This window comes from Caenorhabditis remanei, chromosome IV (assembly GCF_010183535.1).
Source record: "Caenorhabditis remanei strain PX506 chromosome IV, whole genome shotgun sequence".
NCBI lineage: Eukaryota > Metazoa > Nematoda > Chromadorea > Rhabditida > Rhabditidae > Caenorhabditis > Caenorhabditis remanei.
Genome location: NC_071331.1, coordinates 20,937,034 through 20,957,293, shown reverse-complemented (window position 1 = coordinate 20,957,293; position 20,260 = coordinate 20,937,034). Strand labels below are relative to the sequence as shown.

General features: G+C 38.8%; 6 protein-coding genes across 6 annotated transcripts; 4 read left to right on the top strand and 2 right to left on the bottom strand.

The window, feature by feature from the left end:
* Positions 1 to 806: 806 nt before the first annotated feature.
* Positions 807 to 2,749, top strand: GCK72_015487 (uncharacterized protein; the record flags this gene model as incomplete). Its single annotated transcript, XM_053730906.1, has 2 exons — positions 807 to 860; positions 2,402 to 2,749. The coding sequence occupies 2 exons, from the start codon at positions 807 to 809 to the stop codon at positions 2,747 to 2,749; spliced, it is 402 nt and encodes a 133-aa protein (XP_053585678.1).
* On the bottom strand, positions 2,554 to 4,601 carry GCK72_015485 (uncharacterized protein; the record flags this gene model as incomplete). Its single annotated transcript, XM_053730904.1, has 3 exons — positions 2,554 to 2,723; positions 3,538 to 3,670; positions 4,545 to 4,601. 3 exons carry the CDS (start codon positions 4,599 to 4,601, stop codon positions 2,554 to 2,556), a joined length of 360 nt encoding a protein of 119 aa, XP_053585676.1.
* GCK72_015486 (uncharacterized protein) lies at positions 3,490 to 3,819 on the top strand (the record flags this gene model as incomplete). The annotated part of the gene is made up of 1 exon (XM_053730905.1): positions 3,490 to 3,819. One exon carries the CDS (start codon positions 3,490 to 3,492, stop codon positions 3,817 to 3,819), a length of 330 nt encoding a protein of 109 aa, XP_053585677.1.
* Positions 4,602 to 7,459: 2,858 nt separating the features above from the next.
* Positions 7,460 to 9,295, bottom strand: GCK72_015484 (uncharacterized protein; the record flags this gene model as incomplete). The annotated part of the gene is made up of 3 exons (XM_053730903.1): positions 7,460 to 7,598; positions 7,648 to 8,299; positions 9,289 to 9,295. The coding sequence occupies 3 exons, from the start codon at positions 9,293 to 9,295 to the stop codon at positions 7,460 to 7,462; spliced, it is 798 nt and encodes a 265-aa protein (XP_053585675.1).
* Positions 9,296 to 10,251: 956 nt separating this feature from the next.
* GCK72_015483 (uncharacterized protein) lies at positions 10,252 to 10,637 on the top strand (the record flags this gene model as incomplete). The annotated part of the gene is made up of 2 exons (XM_053730902.1): positions 10,252 to 10,451; positions 10,499 to 10,637. 2 exons carry the CDS (start codon positions 10,252 to 10,254, stop codon positions 10,635 to 10,637), a joined length of 339 nt encoding a protein of 112 aa, XP_053585674.1.
* Positions 10,638 to 12,981: 2,344 nt separating this feature from the next.
* Positions 12,982 to 14,442, top strand: GCK72_015482 (uncharacterized protein; the record flags this gene model as incomplete). The annotated part of the gene is made up of 4 exons (XM_053730901.1): positions 12,982 to 13,000; positions 13,145 to 13,252; positions 13,322 to 13,401; positions 14,173 to 14,442. The coding sequence occupies 4 exons, from the start codon at positions 12,982 to 12,984 to the stop codon at positions 14,440 to 14,442; spliced, it is 477 nt and encodes a 158-aa protein (XP_053585673.1).
* Positions 14,443 to 20,260: the final 5,818 nt, after the last annotated feature.

Genomic DNA, 20,260 nt, shown 5'->3' with positions numbered 1-20,260 from the left:
ATTTCCAGTCTTAAATTCTTAAATTTTTGCAATCTACACCTGGAATTATCAATTTCCGGACACGGCCTTGACTTGACAATGGAATAACGGAGAGAGGGAGAAGAAAGAGTGTGATGATTCACAATCGTAATGCGCCTGCGTCTCTTCATAAGACCACGCTCTCTTGTCAGAAAGGTCGTCCTCGTCTTCTGTTTGCTGTCCGAAAAGAACTCTCATTTCTTCTCTTCGAATGTCTAACGGAATGACGCTCAACTTTTTCTTCTGATTTTTATTGAAATCTAATTTATATTCCCTGGTTGATATCATCGATGGATGGGAGTAATCAAAGTGGGTGTTTCAGTCAATTTTATACATAAAAGCTAAAATTTTGGAGCAGAAAAAGTCAGTTTCAGTATTTTTGTCGAATTCTGTCAGAATTGAATCTGAAAACGCCGATTTCCTGTCTAAAAACTACTCACTTTCATAGAAATTTGACAAAAAACAATCTTACAAAGAAAATCGTTTGAAAGTAATAATTTTTGAGCAAAAAATCGGGATTTTTGATGACATTTTTCCGAATTTTTAATATTTTTAAAACTATTTTTCCAGGTTGGTCGCCATAATACCGACATGACACCTTACCATCAACTTAGTCTGGTTCATCCGTAATTTGTAACCGATTTCTTCGATAACAATCACAGTGCGACAAGTCACAAGAATATCACGCCTATATTCGACAATATTCTTCATGTCGAATTTTGGTTCCAATAATATGGATTTTGTATTGGCAGTTTTTGGACGAGACAGGTGTTGTCCGTGTTCAAATAATGGATTCCATCAGCGGAAAAATCGATGAAGTCGTCGAACGACATCAGATGATTGTGGAATAATGACAATTTTGAATGCTCGACGATATTTCACCAAAAGGCAGATGTTCTGATTCAGAAAAAGTTATATGGAACTGTTGGAAGGTGGGTTTTGATAGAATTCTCTTTTTTACATAAGCGCTATCTTGCTTCTGGAAAATCATCCCTTTCTTTTTCGTGTACGAAACATACGGTCCTTTTGCGCCCTTATAGATACCGACCCCTACAGTATATCATAAATCCAGAAGATTTGGAGAATAGAAGACAGGGAATAAAGGGCTTACAAGGGAACCTTTTAAGTGGGACCTAATGCCAGCAAAAACGACCTATACAGTTCGAAAGAGGATGTTTGAAAACCTATAAATCAACTTTCAAAAGTTGCTTACGTGACCTGTAAGTGGCTGAAATCTCGACCTGAAAATTGACGAATTTTACCATTGATTTGCTGTATCTCCTACCACGTTTGTAAAGACTACGGCGGCAGTATAAAAACGTCTTCGATTGGCGCAGGTGGTTAGAGCCTAGGAGGAGAAAAGTTTTGCCCTGGTTCGACCCCTGCACCAGAAATTTCTCAATTAATCATCATTTGAAATGGATTTCAGAAATCACGTTGGTGGTGGTACAAAAAACTTATATGATAGATTCCAAAAACTCATTGAAAAAAAAGTGGGAAAAATCAACAAAAAAAAAAGAAACAATTGTGCAGGGGTCGAACCAGGGCAAAACTTTTCTCCTCCTAGGCTCTAACCACCTGCGCCAATCGAACACGTTTTTATACTGCCGCCGTAGTCTTTACAAACGTGGTAGGAGATACAGCAAAACAATGGTAAAATTCGTCAATTTTCAGGTCGAGATTTCAGCCACTTACAGGTCACGTAAGCAACTTTTGAAAAATGATTTATAGGTTTTCAAACATTCTTTTTCACCCTGTATAGGTCGTTTTTGCTGGCATCAGGTCCCACTTAAAAGGTTCCCTTGTTAGTATTCAAAAAGAATCAGAGAGGGACCAGCCATACAGTAGGTAGTTTGGGAGGCAGAATGAGATGGGAGAGTGTCTATGTCTTACGTCAAGTCGGGAACGTATCTGCGTACTCTGCGTATTGCCTTCTGGGAAGAGCGCGCACCACTTTTTAGGGTCATAGACACTGTATCTTGGCTCCTGGGAAAACTCAAGACTTATAGCCACAAATATGGTGCGCGCTCTTCCCAGGAGGCTATACGCAGAGTACGCAGATTTGTTTTCACTTGACGTAAGACATAGACACTCTCCCATCTCATTCTGCCTCCCAGACTGCCTACTGTATGGCTGGTCTCTCTTTGATTCTTTTTGAATACTAATTCTCTCCCTTTATTCCCTTTCTTCTATACTCCATTTGGACTTTATAATGATATACGGTAGCGGTCAAAGGTGAGTATACGTTCATACTTTCATGTGTATCTTAGCTGAAAAGTGTCCATTTTGCATACAGTTAAAAGAAAAGATAGCTGAAATACCCAGTAAACTGATTTGACATCTTTTTGTGAGCTCATTTCTGTAACAATGTTCGCATTTTCAGCACTATTCTCTCTTCAAAGATGGATCGACCTCCGTTTCCAGTGTTCACAACGTGCCTCAATCGGGACAGTTTATAGTGAAGGCCCCTCATAACACCATTATTCAAATTGAAACTCGAAGATTCACTGGTCGACACGAAAAACATGAGGCAATTCAAATCAAGGTGGAAGCAAAGATCTTCATCGACTCAGCTCTGCATTGGCTTCGCACCAAGTTTTTCTGGAATTGCATTATCGGCGGAGCGGTGTTGGTTGCAATCGTCGTGTTCTTTGTCTTGGCATACTGCTGCTCCTGCTGGTGTTTCGTAAGGAAAGGAAAGAAAACTAATAATTTGTCTGATGTTGTGTAAATCTCTGTTTTCATAATTCAAAAATTCAACCATTAAATTGTAAAAGAAAGCTTTAGAAATTGATTAATAAATATTTATTCAGAATGATCTTAACAGCGTAAAAATACACTTCAAAAGAATTTGAATGCAAGAAAACACTAACATTCTAAGTTGTAGGCTGGCTCGCCGTTGACGTCAATCTGTATCTGGGAAAGTAGATCATCGCAAAGTTCAAGATCAACACAACAGCATAAAAAAGGCTTCAAAAGAATTCTAATATTCAACCTGAAAAATCCTCTCCAATGACATCCGTCACACAGTCCACTAAAAACGCGCCAACGTCACCCCAGCTGTACTATGTTTGGTATTTTTTGAATCAGCAAGATGAGATAAACTCATTTCCAGTTTTTAAATCTCCAATATTTACAATCTACACCTGGAATAATCAGTTCCCGAACACGGTCTTGACTTGGCTATGCATTCCCACTCCATCAATAGAGCGGGAAAACAGAGTGTCGTGGCGTTGCATAGCTATAAATGCGTCTGCGTCTCTTTATCAGATCACACTCTCTATTCATTATGGTCGTCCTCGTCGTCTGTTTGCTTCCCGACTAGCATTCTCACTTTTTCCCCTATGCAGCCTTCTGGTATGGCCGCAAAATCTATTATTTTGATTTTTTTTTTGAATTCTAATTGATATTTTCTGTTTCTGGGTTATCAAGGATGGGGGTGAGCAAGGTTAGTGTTTTAGTTTATTAAAAATGCAAAAGAAAAACCAATTTTCAGCCAAATCAGGAAAACCATCATACAATCCTCCTGCTCAACGACGGAACGAAATTGCTGATCCTGCTTTAGATCTGAGCAACGGCGTTGTCTCTCTTGCAACACAACTAAATGATCGTATTCCACCTGTTCATCAACGATACGGAGTTGTTGCTCCTGCTGAAGACAATCATGTTGATGTTCTTCAACCGGAGAACCGGGACAATGCTCATGCTCAGCAACAAAACGGAATCAATCCTCCTGATCCAATGCAAAATGGAAATGTTGTTTTTGACTCTCACTGTCAAATCATGGATTTGATTTCTTGATCTTTTAGATGATTCATGATCAGTTTATAGTGTTGATCATCTTGATCATCCATTTTTTCCTCAATTCTCATTCCCGTAGAATATAACCCATAAAACCCCCTTCCCCATTGCCCACATGAGCACTCTCTTCTCAGACCATACTCTCGCCTCTCAATTTTTATTCTTCTCTTTTCTCTTATTTTGTATTATTATTTTTCTTATATTTCTTCGCTTCTAAATAAATGATTTAATTACCCAAGTTTGAGAATTCGTTTCGTTAAACGCATGGTATTTGAACAGTAATTGAACTTTCACTTCAACTGAACTTGTTCAATTTTTGGTTGTTGGATGAACTCTCGAGAAAATATATAAAAAACAAACGATTTTTCAGGCGACAAGTGATGACAATGAGATAAAGATAAACAAATAATACAATTTTAGACAGCTGATAGATGCTCGAAGCAAGTCAAGGTATATCGGTGATTCATTTCCTAAAGGATCAAAATTTCTCAAAAACAAAAAGTAATCTTGCATTTAGTTAATAGAAAATTGAACCTTTAAGAAATTATGCACAATTTATCGTCGCGCTTCGGGCTCAGTGGCTCTCCTCCTCAACGCTGTCGTCGAAGTCATCAGTATCCTGACAATTAAAGAAAAATCTGGGTTGCGAGCTCATTTTGAAAGGGAAAACGCCCAGAAGTCCGATTATCCGCAAAAACCCATCTGAAAAATTAATCATGCCCTACCTCATGATTAGCCAAGTCCATTGGCCGTTCGATCGCCAGATCCATTGTGTCGTCCATTCATAATGGACTTCGATTTTCTGCAAATTAGTTGATGTCGTTCTAGCGCGGTCTAGGTACAACTTCACAAAAATTATTAATGATTAGTTTCAAAAAATTGTGTTGCCGACCAAAAACTAATTATCTTTCTCATTTTTCATAAATTAGATACTAACCTTACTCGCATCCATCGATAACCCAAAAACATGGAATACAAATTAGAATTCTATAAAAATAAAAAGAACAAGTTTACCGGAAGGCTGGATAGGGGAAGAACTGAGTATGCTAGTCGGAAAGCATACGGACGACGAGGTGACCTTGATGGTTAGAGAGTGTGATCTCATGAAGACGTCATTCTCGGAGAGAAGACGTGGGAAGACTGAATTGGAGGGAATAGATGAGTAGGCGGGGGAGGAGAGTGAGAGTGACGTGGGAGAGGACTGCTGGACTACTGTAGTTTTCCCATGTCACTCATACCAGTCGGTTCACGTCGCCTTACGGCGACTAAACCTCCTTCTCAACACCACCCTTCTCGGTGTTACAGCGAACCGTAATTAATCCGGAAACGTACGACACGTTTGGAATCCTCTGTTTTTCTTAACCTGACGATAACAAAAAATATTTCACGTCGTATCTTTTTATGAGGGGGATCATTTCGAAAACAGATGACACGGTTGGGATCCTCTAGTTTCTGAAACCTATGATACCAAAAAATCTTACATGTCCCCACATGGGTTTGAACCACCTAACTACAGTTAGCGTTGCATAACTTGAAAGATGGGATGCAACCACGCATCGACCTTCATCATTTGAAAATCGTATTTAGCTTTGAAATATAGCTCCTCGCAATGTGGACAAACTTGATCCATGTAGTGAGAATTTGGTTGCGCATCAGTAGCAACTACTTTAAGAAAAGCTCCCTGACGTGTCGAAATCCGGACTCGATGTAGTCTGCCCACCTTTTGTGCTTGAGTTACAGATGCTCTGATGGTGTTGGCTCCCATTCTACTTACCGTCACATCAACGGCTCTTCAGATCGTCTTATAGCTGCCCGGGAAATCATTGAAGCCCGTCTAGATCAAGTTTGATCTTTGGACTCATTTTTCTTGCTGATTTCCAGTCGTACAGTATTGGTTCTGTTATTTCTCGACTTCTCAGTGTCAGACTGTAGGGATCGTCGGACTGATGTATCATCCTGCCATGATTTTCAGCCTCAAAGATATTAAAGATCCTGACAATCTTGGATGCCGGATAGCAGTCCCCTCGATCCCGTCTATTACGCTCATATCTTAATTCGAGCTTTCGTCTCTTTTTGCCGACAGGTCAACCACTTTTGCTATGGAATCCTGACAATCTCTGTTCCAGATAGCTTCACCGGACGTTTTCTTTTTGTCGTTCTTTTTCATCGATCTCTGTGTCTTTAGTTGAGTGACCTCAATCTCATCAATTTCTCAGAGCTCCACGTTACCATCCGATTCTGAGCGATGGACTACACTTTCATCTATTTCTTTTTCTGTACCCATCTGACTCAGACCATTCGACTTGGTAGGCGGAGGATCTTGAACCCGTAGAACAGCTTTCCAGAAAGAGGTGGTAACACCGGGAACAGGAGAAACTGCACCATAATCCTCCAGTGAATTATCAGCGGGAACAGTAGTTAGTTGGAGAGAGTGACGCCATAAAGGGAAAATGAAAATTATATTATAGACGGTTCGAAGAACGGGTTTTAGGTGACCCCATGTCTGGACTTCACGCAATTTCAGCTCGTCACTATACTTTACAAATAGGCGGAGCAAAAACAGTGATAAGAAGAAGGGAAATGGCAGCCAAAATGGATATCAATACTTTCGTTTTAAATTTGAGCCCACATCCTCCTTTAGGTGTGTCCAGAAAACTGCCCTACCTTTTTGTGATATCGATCAATCTGGAAGCAAACGAAACATTTTTAATCTTCGCTGCGTTCAATTTTTGAATGAAAATAGGGGTGGTCGCCGCAAAGGGGCGCAGCGAGCTTTCCTTGCACAGAAAAAAAATTGTATTCATAATAGATTTCACTGGAAACAAACGACACGTTTGGAAACCTCTATTTCTATCAGCAAAATCTATCAACGAATCTATGAACAAAAAAACATCAAAAAAACTTTCGTCTCCCTGGGATCGAACTAAAACTAACTGTAGTCAACGACGCATAACTTGCCAGATCGGACGCGGCAACACGTCGACCATTACCACGCGGCCACGGAATATGCAAGCCAGAGCGAGGAAAGAAGAGACGACGCTTTGCCGACCGTCTCTCCCCCTTTTCGATTCCCACATGCTTTATCAGTGTTTTTGTCTCAGAAGACGTCATTTTGAGAATTTTGAAAAAAGAAAAAGACGGGCATCGAGTGGTGAAAATTTCTGATCTTTTGGTCCAAATTTGAAGAAAATCGGTTCAGTAGGGAGGGCGGTAGGATCGGCGAACCACAGACAAACATACAGAATCTGGTGTTTGTTAATAGTAAAGATTCTGTTTGTCTTCCACAGAGTCTCATATCTCGGCTTCTCACACTCTAATGAATCGCTCATTGTTCAAATTTTCTTTGTTTTTCTGATCTTCCCAGAACGCTTTTCTATTGGGTGGAATGAGAATCAGAGAAAAATCGATTGCAAAGCCATTGGCAATTGTAGATAGATGACATTTGATAGTCTATCCAAAAAACCACTTTCGTCGTTTCTGGCTTTAAACAAATCCTCTTTATTTGGCGGAAATTGTGATCAATGCTTGTTTAAACAAATTATAAGACGGTAGACATTAAAAAGTTTAAGTGGCTGCCACTGTAGTTGAACATAGGTAGTTGGATAAAGAAAACGGAAGGAACAAAATTTAAAATAAACGTTTAAGTATAATTATAGGTGGTCTCCGGCCAAACTGCAATAACCAAAGTTCCATTCCCCTGTTCGCATACTGTAGCTGTCACACCATCCGCACGTTGAATGTCATATCCAAATGACACGGTTCTGCTATATCCAAATGGGCTGGAAATAAGGAATCATGAGAAACTAATAATATATCAAACTGTATTACCTGGTGTAGTCTTCTTGGCGATTCTCTACAAGAACTGCATTATCCAGTAAACCAGCGAGTACTTGAAAGATATCCACGGATCCTGTTCTAGCGCAGAATAGTTTCAATCGAGGACATCCTCCAGACAGCCAGTGTCTGAGGAAGACATTCAAATCACTATTAGTAAGACTGGCATTTTCCAGATGAATATCAATTCCATCCATTGTCAATAGGTTATCAATTGTTACCCATTTGGAATTACTTATATCTAAGCAGTCGATTCTACGGAAGTTATTCGAGAAGCGGAAATAGGGAACAGCTTTTGAGTATATGCATATTTGAGATGAACACGGGCAATCCCTCAAAATGTAATTCATTTCATCTTCCGATGGACTGGCATCCCAGTCTACGTAAACCACTTTTTCCAATGGTGTCTTCTGTCTACTGTTCACATGCTCAATCATCTTGAATGAATCTTTACATACACGGACTTCTGATACATCAATATTGAACAAATCGGAAACATAGTCAGTGATAGTTTCCAATCCATTCAGCTTATCCTCCCAATATGTTATCAAATATTCGACTAGACGGTGCATTTTGACTCTTACTTTTTGTCCACCCAATTTCACATATTCTTCTTTCTCGGAATTTGAGATATATGCAGAGTTACCTGTACTCAACACACAATTACAATTTGTAAGTGAAAGGAATGGTGCAAGTATATAGGATCCCCCGACATGCAGACGTTCATCATGAGGCGTTTTTCGTAGAGTTTTAATGACAGAGCACAGTCTCCCAGACTCCGAAAAAGAACTGCAAGGAATTTTTTGATCTACCCTCATGAAACGAAAAATTTGAGAAATTAGCAGGTCTAGAACATTATTTCTTTAATTTTTAGCGTAAAGCTCAAGGTCGGAAGTAAGAAAATTTCAGTTTTAAAAATATTCTGAGAGCATTATCCACCCATTGAGACCAAAAAATTCTGGTTTCAGATATTATTTCAAGTCGAAACAGTGATTTTTCATTTTGATTTCGGAAAAATCTACGGGATTTGTTCATTTCTCAACATTATCCAACGAATGATATCTCAAAACGTGCACCGAAGATTTGTACACATTTCTGTAGGACGGTTTTTCAATTTGCTTATTAGTTTTCGAGAAAATAACAAAAAACTGAAAAAAAATCAGAAATTGATCGATTTCTCGAAAACTAATAAGCAAATTGAAAAACCGTCCTACGGAAATGTGAAGAAATCTCCGGAGCACGTTTTGAGATATCATTCGTTTGATAATGTTGAGAAACGAACAAATCCCGTAGATTTTTCCGAAATCAAATAAAAAAATTGCCATTTCGACCGGAAATAATATATAAAACCAGGATTTTTTGGATTGAATGGGTGGATAATGCATTCAGAATAATTCTAAAACTGAAATTTTCTTACTTCCGACCTTGAGCTTTACGCTAAAAATTAAAGAAATAATGTTCTAGACCTGCTAATTTCTCAAATTATTCGTTTCATGAGGTAGGTCAAAAATTTCCTTGCAGTTCTTTCTCGGAGTCTGGGAGACTGTGCAGAGTGACTTTTCTGAGAGCAGAAAGAGAGCGACACTCTGAAATAAAACAAAGTCGGTTCGAAAAAATGAAAAGAAAAAAACTCACAATGCATCGGGCTCCATAAAATCGATAATTCTGGCTAACGAGAGGTTTGGTACACAGAGGAGAGAGAAGGGAGACGTCATCCTTCAACAGAAGATATAGGGCCACTGAATAAGAGAGAATGGATGGGTCCAGGTGTTTTTCCACGTCACTCACACTCTCCCCTCCCGCCTACTCATACATTCCCTCCTATTCATTACTCCCCATATCTTCTGTCAAAGGATGACGTCTCCCTTCCCTCTCCTCCATGTCCCATACCTCCCTCTAGGCAAAATTATCGATTTAATGGAGCCGAAAACATTGTAAGTTTCTTCTTTCCACATCTTCAAAGCTATTCTTCTCCTTTTCAGAGTATCGCTCTCCTTTTGCTCTCAAAAAAGTCACTCCGTTATTAAAACTCAACGAAAATTGCCATTTGACGGACATCTACTTGTTGGGGAATCCCATCAAAATGCATCATTCCTCTCATTTACAAATTTTGTCTGCTGGATAGTTCCGAAAAGCAATCATGTGTTGATTGCACGTAAGTTTGAAGAAAATATTAATTATGAAGGCATGGAATCTGTGAAAATGGGTGGACAACATGTACGAGTCAAAATGGATCAATCGCATGGGTATATTATTTCATACTGGAAGAATATAACGGAGGGATCAAAAGTTATCTCTGAATATATTACCAATCTATTCAATATTGATGTATCAGATATCTGGGCTTCAAACCAATCTTTCCATATGATTGAATGGGTGAACCGTAGACAAAAGACACCACTAAAAAACGTTAGTTGGAGTGCCACCACATCCTCAGAAGAAGATATGATATATATTCTGAAAGACTAACGTCCTATCTCTCAATTAAGAATATACGTGAAGCCTCCTCCAAACTTTCGATTTTTTGAAAAGTTTCGGAAAATCGATTGCTTAGATATCTGGTATGGAGAATGGGTTACAATTGACAATCTGCTGACAATGGATGGAATCGATATCGTTCTGGAATCATCTACTCTGACTAGTACTAATTTGAATGTCTTTCTGAAGCACTGGCTGTCTGGGGGGTGTCCTCGATTGAAACTATTCTGCGCCGAAACATGTTCTCTGGATATCTTACAGGTACTTGATGGTTTACTTCATAATGCCGTTTTTGTGGAGAACAGTCGTAACTACACCAGGTAGTATAGTTCAATGTATAGTAGTTTCTCATGATTCCCTATTTCAGCCCATTTGGAAACAGCAGAACCTTGTCATTTGGGTATGACATCCAACGTGCGGATGGCGTGACTGCAACAGTATGCAAACAGGAAAATGAAACCTTGGTTATTGCAGTTTGGCCAGAGACCACTCATAATTATAATTAAACTTGTTTTTAAACTATCATTTTGTGTATATAACTGTTCTCCACAAAAACGGCATTATGAAATAAAGAAAAAAAAAGTTATTTGTATCAGCACGGCTCCACTGTTTTACAATTTTGTGAATAAGCTCAATAGAATTCAATTATCAACATTGGAAAAAGACGTATGGTTTTTGTCTCTTTAGTTGTAGTTGTTTGAAGATTTTTTTCCAGAAAATCAGAGCAAAAGATCTGGTGAACAGTGCCAACAATTGGTCGTGGACTTCTCTATGAAAATAAGAACCGTAACCAATAATCAGGTTTTAATGTCGTAATTAATGAGATCTGTGAGTTTCTTCCCATTTTTGTGATCTTATTAAAATTAATTTTTTACAGAAACTTGCCGTGAAAAATGCTTTGTATGTATATCAAAAAATTAGCCGTCCAGCAAGCAATGACTAGTGGTACAAGAAGATGAATTCTCAATGTTTCTAACTGAATTTAATTGCTCGTTCCTCATGTATTTATTCCGTCATTGAATGCACATTGTATTTTTCTGTATTCACTTTATTATATATACACTGGGACATAAATGAATTGTTATTCAATAAATATAAATTTATTTTTTGATGTAATAGCGTTGAATTGCAAAATAGATGTTATTCGTTAGTGCCGAAGCCTTTATCGTCTGGAAATGAAGTCACAACCTTGTTCTTACACCTGACCGCTCCGCAGTTCCATCCAGGTAAATAATTGGAATAACCATTGCCATAATCCAGATTAAGCTGAAAATTAGTTTGATAAATCTTTTAAAAATTCCACTCAAAATTACCTCGTCTCCTGGGAATATGTTTTCGGTGGCCACAACCAGTAATCTAATGTTAGAGGGTGAGAAGCTCTTTTGATAAACTCTCAACAATTCCACATTCGTCTCGCATTTTGTATTGAATGTCCTTTCGGTAGATACAAACACGGAATCTCACAGATTCGCCAGTAAACTCTACAATGACTGTTCCTAAAAAATAGAGACAATTAAGCACTATAAGAACGCTCGAAATTTACAAATATGAAAAAGTTCACTAACCTGCTGGTATGTAATTTTGAGTTTTCACTTGAAATCCAAGCATTCTCTCGATTTCGTAAGAAGTTTAACGAGAAGCGTTGTTGGTGCAGTGGACTTTGCACTGACACAACTCAGAACAAGCGAATCCAATAACATCATCAAAACAGCTCGGTTTCAGGAAGACTGGTTTGAATGTGGCCTGAAAACTTTATGAATAGACTAAAACGTTCTACTTGGAAAAAGGATAAATTAACTTACAAATTCTGTTGGCTTGTAATCATACTCCCAGTTGACTGGATGGCACGGCAATTAGGATTTTCCTAAGATTTGGAGAATAGAAAACAGGGAATAAAAAGGGGGGGGGGAGGAAATTAGTATTCAGTGAGAATCAGAAAGAGACCAGCCATACAGTAGGCAGTCATGGAGGATAGAATGAGATGGGAGAGAGTTTATGACTTACTTCAAATCGGGAACGCATCTGCGTACTCTGCGTCTTGCCTTCTGGGAAGAGCGCGCACCACTTTCACTGCTCCTGGGAAAACTCTAGACCTATTACCCTAAAAGTGGTGCGCGCTCTTCCCAGGAGGTAATACGCAGAGTACGCAGATACGTTTCTACTTGACGTAAGTTATTGACTTTCCCTCAATCTCATTCTGCCTCCCAGACTGCCTACTGTATGGCTGGTCTTTCACTGATTCTTTTGAAATACGAATTTTCCTTTCCCTCTCTTTATTCCATGTCCTGTATTCTCCGGATCTTATTGTCGTGGATTTATGATATCTCGTCGGACATGAAGTAGTAAGTTGCCATAATTTTTGACAAATATGAATTTCATCCGTGATGTGGGTTCTTCTTAGCCTAGTAAGCTTTCTAGACGTGCAAACCTAAGGAAAAACTTATAAAGACATAAAGAGTCAATTGTCATGTTTGGTATTTTTTGAATCAGAAAGATGAGATGAACTCATATCCAGTTTTACGTTCTCCAATTTTTGCAATATACGTCTGGAATTATCATTTTTTTCCGAACAGGGCCTTGGCGAGGCGAGCAGGTGTTTGTCCTCTTCCCTCCAATAATACAAACAAGTGACGAACTAGTGTCGTGTTGCGCAGTCAAATGTATCTGCGTCTCTTCATGAAATTACACTCTCTTGTCATAAAGGTCACACATTGGTCCTCCCTCCATCGTCCACATTCAACCTACTCATACCTTCTCCTATGCTGCCTAACGGAATAGCGGCAACTTCTTCTTCTTCTTATGATTTTTTATTGAATTCTAAGTTATATTCTTTCCTTTTTGGGGTATACGATGGGTCCGAATGAACAAGGTTAGTGTTTTAAAATAACTAACTATAAATACTGAGTGTTTTGTCAATAAGCTAGTTTTTAAAAACTTTTCACATGCCGGGGTTTGAGCTTCAAAAAATGAACTTTAAAAAAAGAACGTTTTAGTCTATTCAAAAAGTTTTTAGGCTTCATTCACCAACAACGCTTCTCGTTGAAGAGGACTTCTTTTAAAATTGAGAGAAAGAACAAGATGCTTGGATTTCAAGTAAAAACTCAAAGTTTCATACAAGCAGGTTGGTAATCTTTTTCATAGTTGTAAACTTTAAACGTTCTCGCAGTGCTTAATTGGCTCTTTTTTTCAGGAACAGTCATTGCAGAGTTTACCGGTGAATCAGTGGACATTTCAAGAAAATTCCTGGATGCAACTGCGGAGCGGTCAGTTGTAAGAACATTGTTGTTCATTTCCAGACAGAAAAGACTTCAAAAATAAGGTGAGTATGTATTGATTTTGTCTGGAAAATCATACCTTTCTTCTTCGTGTGCAAAACATACGGTCCTTTTGCACCCTTATAGATACCGACCGCTACAGTATATCATAAATTCAGAAGATCTGGAGAATAGCAGACAGCGAATAAAGGGGGAAGGGAATTAGAATTTAAAGAGAATTAGAGAAGGACCAGCCATACAGTAGGTAGTCTGGGAGGCAGAATGAGATGGGAGATCGTCTATGACTTACTTCAAGTGAAAACGCATCTGCGTCTTCTGCGTATTGCCTTCTGGGAAGAGCGCGCACCACTTTTAGGGTAATAGGCTTAGAGTTTTCCCAGGAGCAGTGAAAATGGTGCGCGCTCTTCCCAGAAGGCAATACGCAGAGTACGCAGATTCGTTTCAACTTGACGTAAGACATAGACACTCTTCCATCTCATTCTGCCTCCCAGACTGCCTACTGTATGGCTGGTCCTCCGCTCATTCTTTTTAAATACTAATTCCCTTACCCTCTCCTTATTCTCTTTATTCTATTCTCCAGTTGTAGATTTATGATATACGGTAGCGGTCAAAGGTGAGTGTACCTCCATACTTGTATGTCCATCACAGCCAGCTGAAACAAGTCCGTTTTGCATACAGTTAAAAGAAAAGATAACTGAAGTACCTAGTAAACTGATTTGACATCTTTTTGTGAGCTCGTTACTGTAACAATATTCACATTTTTCAGCACTATTCTCTCTTCAAAGATGGATCCACCTCTGTTTCCAACGTGCCTCAAACGGGACAGTTTATAGTGAAGGCCCCTCACAACACCATTATTCAAATTGAAACTCGAAGATTCACTGGTCGACACGAAAAACATGAGGCAATTCAAATCAATGTGGAAGAAAAGATGTCACATATGAACCATGAAGATATACGAAAGCTCACGGAAAACTTAAAGGCGCACGGAAAGGCTAGCGTGATTTTGAAGAGCTTCTACTACACGATAGTGTGATGGACGTTGGATTCATCGACTCGGCTCTGCATTGGCTTCGCACCAAGTTTTACTGGATTTGCATTATCGGCGGAGCGGTGTTGGTTGCAATCGTCGTGTTCTTTGTCTTGGCATACTGCTGCTCCTGCTGGTGTTTCGTAAGGAAAGGAAAAGTTTGGCTGATATTGTCTAAGCTTTTGTTTTTTTTTAATTCAAAAATTCAACCATTAAATTGTAAAAGAAAGCTTATTAATGAATATTTATTCAGAATGATTTTAACAGCATAAAAAAGACTTTAGAAGAATTTGAATGCAAACAAAATTAACATTCTACGACAACTTTGAACGGAGTTACGCTTCATTAAAGTTGTAGTCTGGCGCGCCGTTGACGTGAATCAGAATCTGGGAAAGTAGGTCATCGCACAGTGTGAGTTGTAATCATAATTAAGTCATATAGTCATCACATGTCATAAAACTTTCCCAGGAGAGAAGAAAAATGATGACAAAGAAAAATGATGACTAATAGCGAGTTGTATCGATTTGAGTTAGCTTACTGATTCTAAAGAAACCAAACTTGCCGGCGGCTTGGGTGACGTTGACGCGTTTTGTGGTGGTATTATGTGCCACTATGTGATCTAGATGTGATAAGACTAGCCCAATTTATCTTTAAATTTTCAAATATAGATAATCGGGGGTCACATTGGTGCCCATTAAGAATTCAGACTATGAGACGACGCAAAATTGGAAACAATGAGACCAGGGTCACGTTAACATTATGGAAAAAATATTAGAAAGCCGTGATTAAAAATACAAAATTTGACGTTTTTGGCAATCCATTTTTTCGAGATGCCCCCAAAACTTGAAAACCCGAATAGCTAGAAAAAATGCCCAACTCATAGGGATGTTGCGCGCGGCCTTCGCCTTTACGCTGCGCCTGCTTCATTTCCCAATAAGGCGAAAAATACCGCAATCATTTCCAAGACAGGCGATTTTAGCCTGTTTTTTTCGCAGGTTTTCATTACCGCTTTCATTTTTTGGCAAGCATTTTTTATGCTTTTTGAAATTAATTTCTACACAAAATTAGAAAAAAAACAGCATTTTTGACCACTGGGAAATGAAACGCGTCAAAAATTTGCGTTTTAAAAACAGGCGAAGGCGGCCGTCGGCGAAAATGAAAAAGGCGAAGGTTACCGTCAAACGCATTTTTAACATCCCTAATCAAAAGTAACATTTCAATACCAAATGTTTCGAAATCTAGAATTTCGCAAAAAATATAAATATTCATTCAGAACATATATTGATATTAACAGTTTAAAAGATACATCAGAAGAATTCGAATGTAAAAATATAACATTCTACAACAACTTTGAACGGAGTTCCACTTGAATCTGAATCTCCCGTCCCACCATACTCTCTCACCTTTCTTTGCAACTATTTGGAAGGTTTTACATCAGAGCTGAGCGGAATGCGATTTTTAAAATAGCGGAAGCACAGCCTCCCGCACGCAAAATGCGCAAGCATACTGTGATTTTCTCTAGCACTCTCCACTCTCTCGCCACCAAGCCAAATTTAACTGCTCAGTGGAACAACTTAGAGAGACCGTAACTCGCTAGAAAGCGTTTGTACAAAAAAGTTGTCAACTGTGAAAATGAATCCCTATGTCTGATCTACGGCCCGTTCAAAAATTAGACCGCTGCAACAATTATTTCATTCGTTATGAACTCATAAAAACTGCCGGGTTTGACAGTGCGTCACGGCGTCCCTGATTGTCAGAAAGAACTAATTTTTAATGGGTATGTAGATTAGGTATAGAGCTTAACTTTTTCACAAAACTTTCTTTTATTTCTTTTCTCTGAAAATTTATACTCCTTTATCGAATCTATCTAACTCTGCACGAAATTGTGTCTACTGTTTTAGATTGCAACTCGCTAGTAAGCGTCTGTAGAAAAAAGCCATCAACTAAAAAAGTGAAGCTCTAAGCCTGATCTACATATCCCTCAAAAATTGACTCTTTCTGACTATTAGTTCTATCGTGATGCCTCGTCAAACTATGTCTTTTTTATGAGTTCATAACGAGCGAAATAATTGTTGCAAGGGTCTAATGTTTTGAACGGGCCGTAGATCAGACATAGGGGTTCATTTTCACAGTTGACAACTTTTTTTGTACAAACGCTTTTTAGCGAGTTACGGTCTCTCTAAGTTGTTCCACTAAGCCACAGTCTCTTCCGCTTCCAATACGCAAGGAGTGGCCCGATATTTTTTCGCCGGAAGCTCAAGGATGCCGCCAGGACAAAAGAACAGATTTGGACGTTAGTCTACTACGTCAACTTCTTCAAATGGACGGCTACAGTAACAACAGGATTTAAGTTTTGTTAACTGCAACTTTTTCTAATTTTTTTTCTTTCTGAAAGCCGGGAGTGTGCTCGATTGTATACTTTACACTCTCCTACTTTTCCCCCGCTTTCTCTCCCGCTCCCAATCAGATGATTCATAAGATTGAGCCTTGAATCATTCTATCTTTTCTATTATTAATATTAAACTCTTCCACACACACATCAATGTTTAAGCTCCGCCTCTGGTCAGTATAAAAGCCGAGGCGAGCGCCTATATTTTATCTTCAATAAATAGTATTCCCACGGTCAGTTTAACACAGAACAGGAGTCGGTGACACTAAAGACATATGTGTGTTGGAGACGTGTATGTGGGCCGGATACGTGGAGGTCCACTGCGTATTGCCTTCTGGGAAGAGCGCGCACCACTTTCTCTGCTCCTGGGAAAACTCTAGGCCTATGACTTTAAAAGTGGTGCGCGCTCTTCCCAGAAGACAATACGCAGAGTACGCAGATATGTTCCCGACTTGACGTAAGACATAGACACTCTTCCATCTCATTCTGTCTCCCTGACTGCCTACTGTATGGCTGGTCCTCCCTTCTCCCTGATTTTTAATGAGTACTAATTCCTCTCTCCCTCTCTTTATTCTCCGTCTTCTATTCTCCAGATCTTATTCTTGTGTGTGGATACTTAACGTACCAGAACTGTCCAGTAAAGCGAGTTCACACTCCAAATAGTGTCTACCTTACGGAATTGGGCGATGCGACAGTGACGTTGATGTAAGTTTGATATTTTCTGGTTTTTTTAAATCTAAAATTTGAAACATTACAGCATTACTCGGTATATGGGAGGATCATAAGTTTCCGGCGACCGGGCAACTCCTGCTCCGCGCTCCACACACTACAAAGATTCGGTCTGGACAGTTCGTATTGAAGGCCCCTCAAAACACCATTATTCAAATTGAAACTCGAAGATTCACTGGTCGACACGAAGAACATGAAACAATTCAAATAAACGTGGAAGCAAAGATGTCACATATGAACCATGAAGATATACGAAAACTCACGGAAAACTTGAAAGCACAAGGAAAGGCTGTCAGTCATTTTGAAGAGCTTCTACTACACGATAGTGTGATGGACGTTGGATTCATCGACTCGGCTCTGCATTGGCTTCGCACAAAGTTTTTCTGGATTTGCATTATCGGCGGAGCGGTGTTGGTTGCAATCGTCGTGTTCTTGGTCTTGGCATACTGCTGTTCCTGCTGGTGTTTTGTAAGGAAAGGAAGGAAAACTAATAATTTGTCTGATATTGCGTAAATCTCTGTTTTCATAATCCAAAAATTCAACCATTAAATTGTAAAAGAAAGCTTTAAAAATTGATTAATAAACATTTATTCAGAATGATTCTAACAGCGTAAAAATACACTTCAAAAGAATTCGAATGCAAGAAAAGACTAACATTCTAACATGGGAATGACCCGGGGTGTCCCCCCTGAAATCTTCCCATATTTTGTATATTAGTAGTGTCTGACGTAACTAAGAAAAATCCAAAATTATAGCTGCGCTCTCGGAGGTTTCGTAGAGTTACACAATTTTTTTGAAATTTTTCAAAAATTTCGATGTCTCCACTTTGAGAACTCGTAACTTTTTGAGTTTTTGAGCTACCGTGATGGTTTTAGGCTCATTCGATAGGTAATAACGCCGACTTCAAAAACGTCTCTTTGCGCACTTACCGAAAAAATTAGCCTGCTGAGCTACAGTTGAAAATGTGAAAAAATTGTTAGTGTGAGGTAACGATAAATGCCAAATTTCGACAATCGGGGAACTGGGGACTACCACCAGCGTACTTCTTACTCCGAGTTATGTCTGTATACGTGTTCAAATATAGGTCGAGCCTTTGAGTTACAGGAGTTATTTCAGTTTTTCTGAAAAATTTCAACTTTTTCACGTACCTCTATACGTTCAAATTTCATCAAAAAATAAGAACAATGGCGAAGTAACGAAAAAGAGGCTATAACAGAAAATTTTGCATTAACTAGCCATGTCTGTTGTTTTTTGGTGCTGTAACTTCAATATAAACATGGTTCAATTTTGGACCACAGAACGTATAGGGGTACGTGGAAAAGATGAAAATTTTCAGAAAAACTGAAATAACTCCCGTAACTCAAAGGCTCGACCTATATTTAAAGACATATACAGACATAACTCGGAGTAAGAAGTACGCTGGTGGTAGTCCCCAGTTCCCCGATTGTCGAAATTTGGCATTTATCGTTACCTCACACTGACGTTTTTTTCACATTTTCAACTGTAGCTCAGCAGGCAAAGTTTTTCGATAAGTGCTCAAAAAGAAGTTTTTGAAGTCGGTGTCATTACCTATCGAATGAGCCTAAAACCATTACAGTAGCTCAAAAACTCACAAAGTTACGAGTTCTCAAAGTGGATACATCGAAATTTTTGAAAATTTTCAAAAAAGTTGTGTAACTCTACGAAACCTCCGAGAGCGCAGCTATAATTTTGGATTTTTCTTAGTTACGCCAGACACTATTTATATACAAAATATGGGAAGATTTCAGGGGGGACACCCCGGGTCATTCCCATGTAAGTTGTAGTCTGGCGCGCCGTTGACGTGAATCTGAATCTGGGAAAGTAGGTTATCAAAATGTTGTTTGTGTGAATTGTAATCATATTTGGGCCATATAGTCATCACATATCATAAACCTTTCACAGGACGGAAGAAAAATGATGACAAAGAAAAATGATGACTAAAAAATGATGACTTTTTGCTATTTTTGAATAAGTAAGATCAAAAGTTTATTACCGGTCATGACCCCCAGTGACGTTCACGCGATTTGAGATCACTGAACCCTCTCAAAAACTAAAATCAGTAAGATCGTGTAATTTTTTATGAGAAAAATACAGAAAACCATTTTTGAAAATATTAAAATTATGACGCTTATTTGTAAACTAATCATTTTTTCCTGAGCTGACCCCAAAACCTAAAAAGCTGAATAGCTAGAAAAACTGACAAAATTCATTTCCGTTTCGTTTATTTCCAACCATTCCTATCACCAAAAATGCGGTTCAATACGATTCCCATATTCGTATTGATAACATCCTTAGCCTCTCATGGAATATCATATCGTAAGTGGGGGAAAGCAAGTTGTATGAATCTGACTTAGTTCACTGATTCTAAAGATACCAAACACGTCATCGACGGGCGTGACGTTGGCGCGTTTTGTGACGGTTATGTGTCACTATTGATATTGATATTTTATTTAACTATTTAAATATACAGAAAATGTCACTGGAGGTCAGGTAAAGTCCCTCACGAGACTAAACCTGAGAAAGGAAACCGGGAATAAGGAATTATAAAATAGGTGTTGGGCAAGGGGGAGGGAGAATAAAGAAAAAAAAATCAGAATCGTGCAATATTATTTACAAGAATATTATTTACAAGAGGTGATCTAGATGTGATAAAGCTAATCTAATTTATTCTAATATTGCCCTATT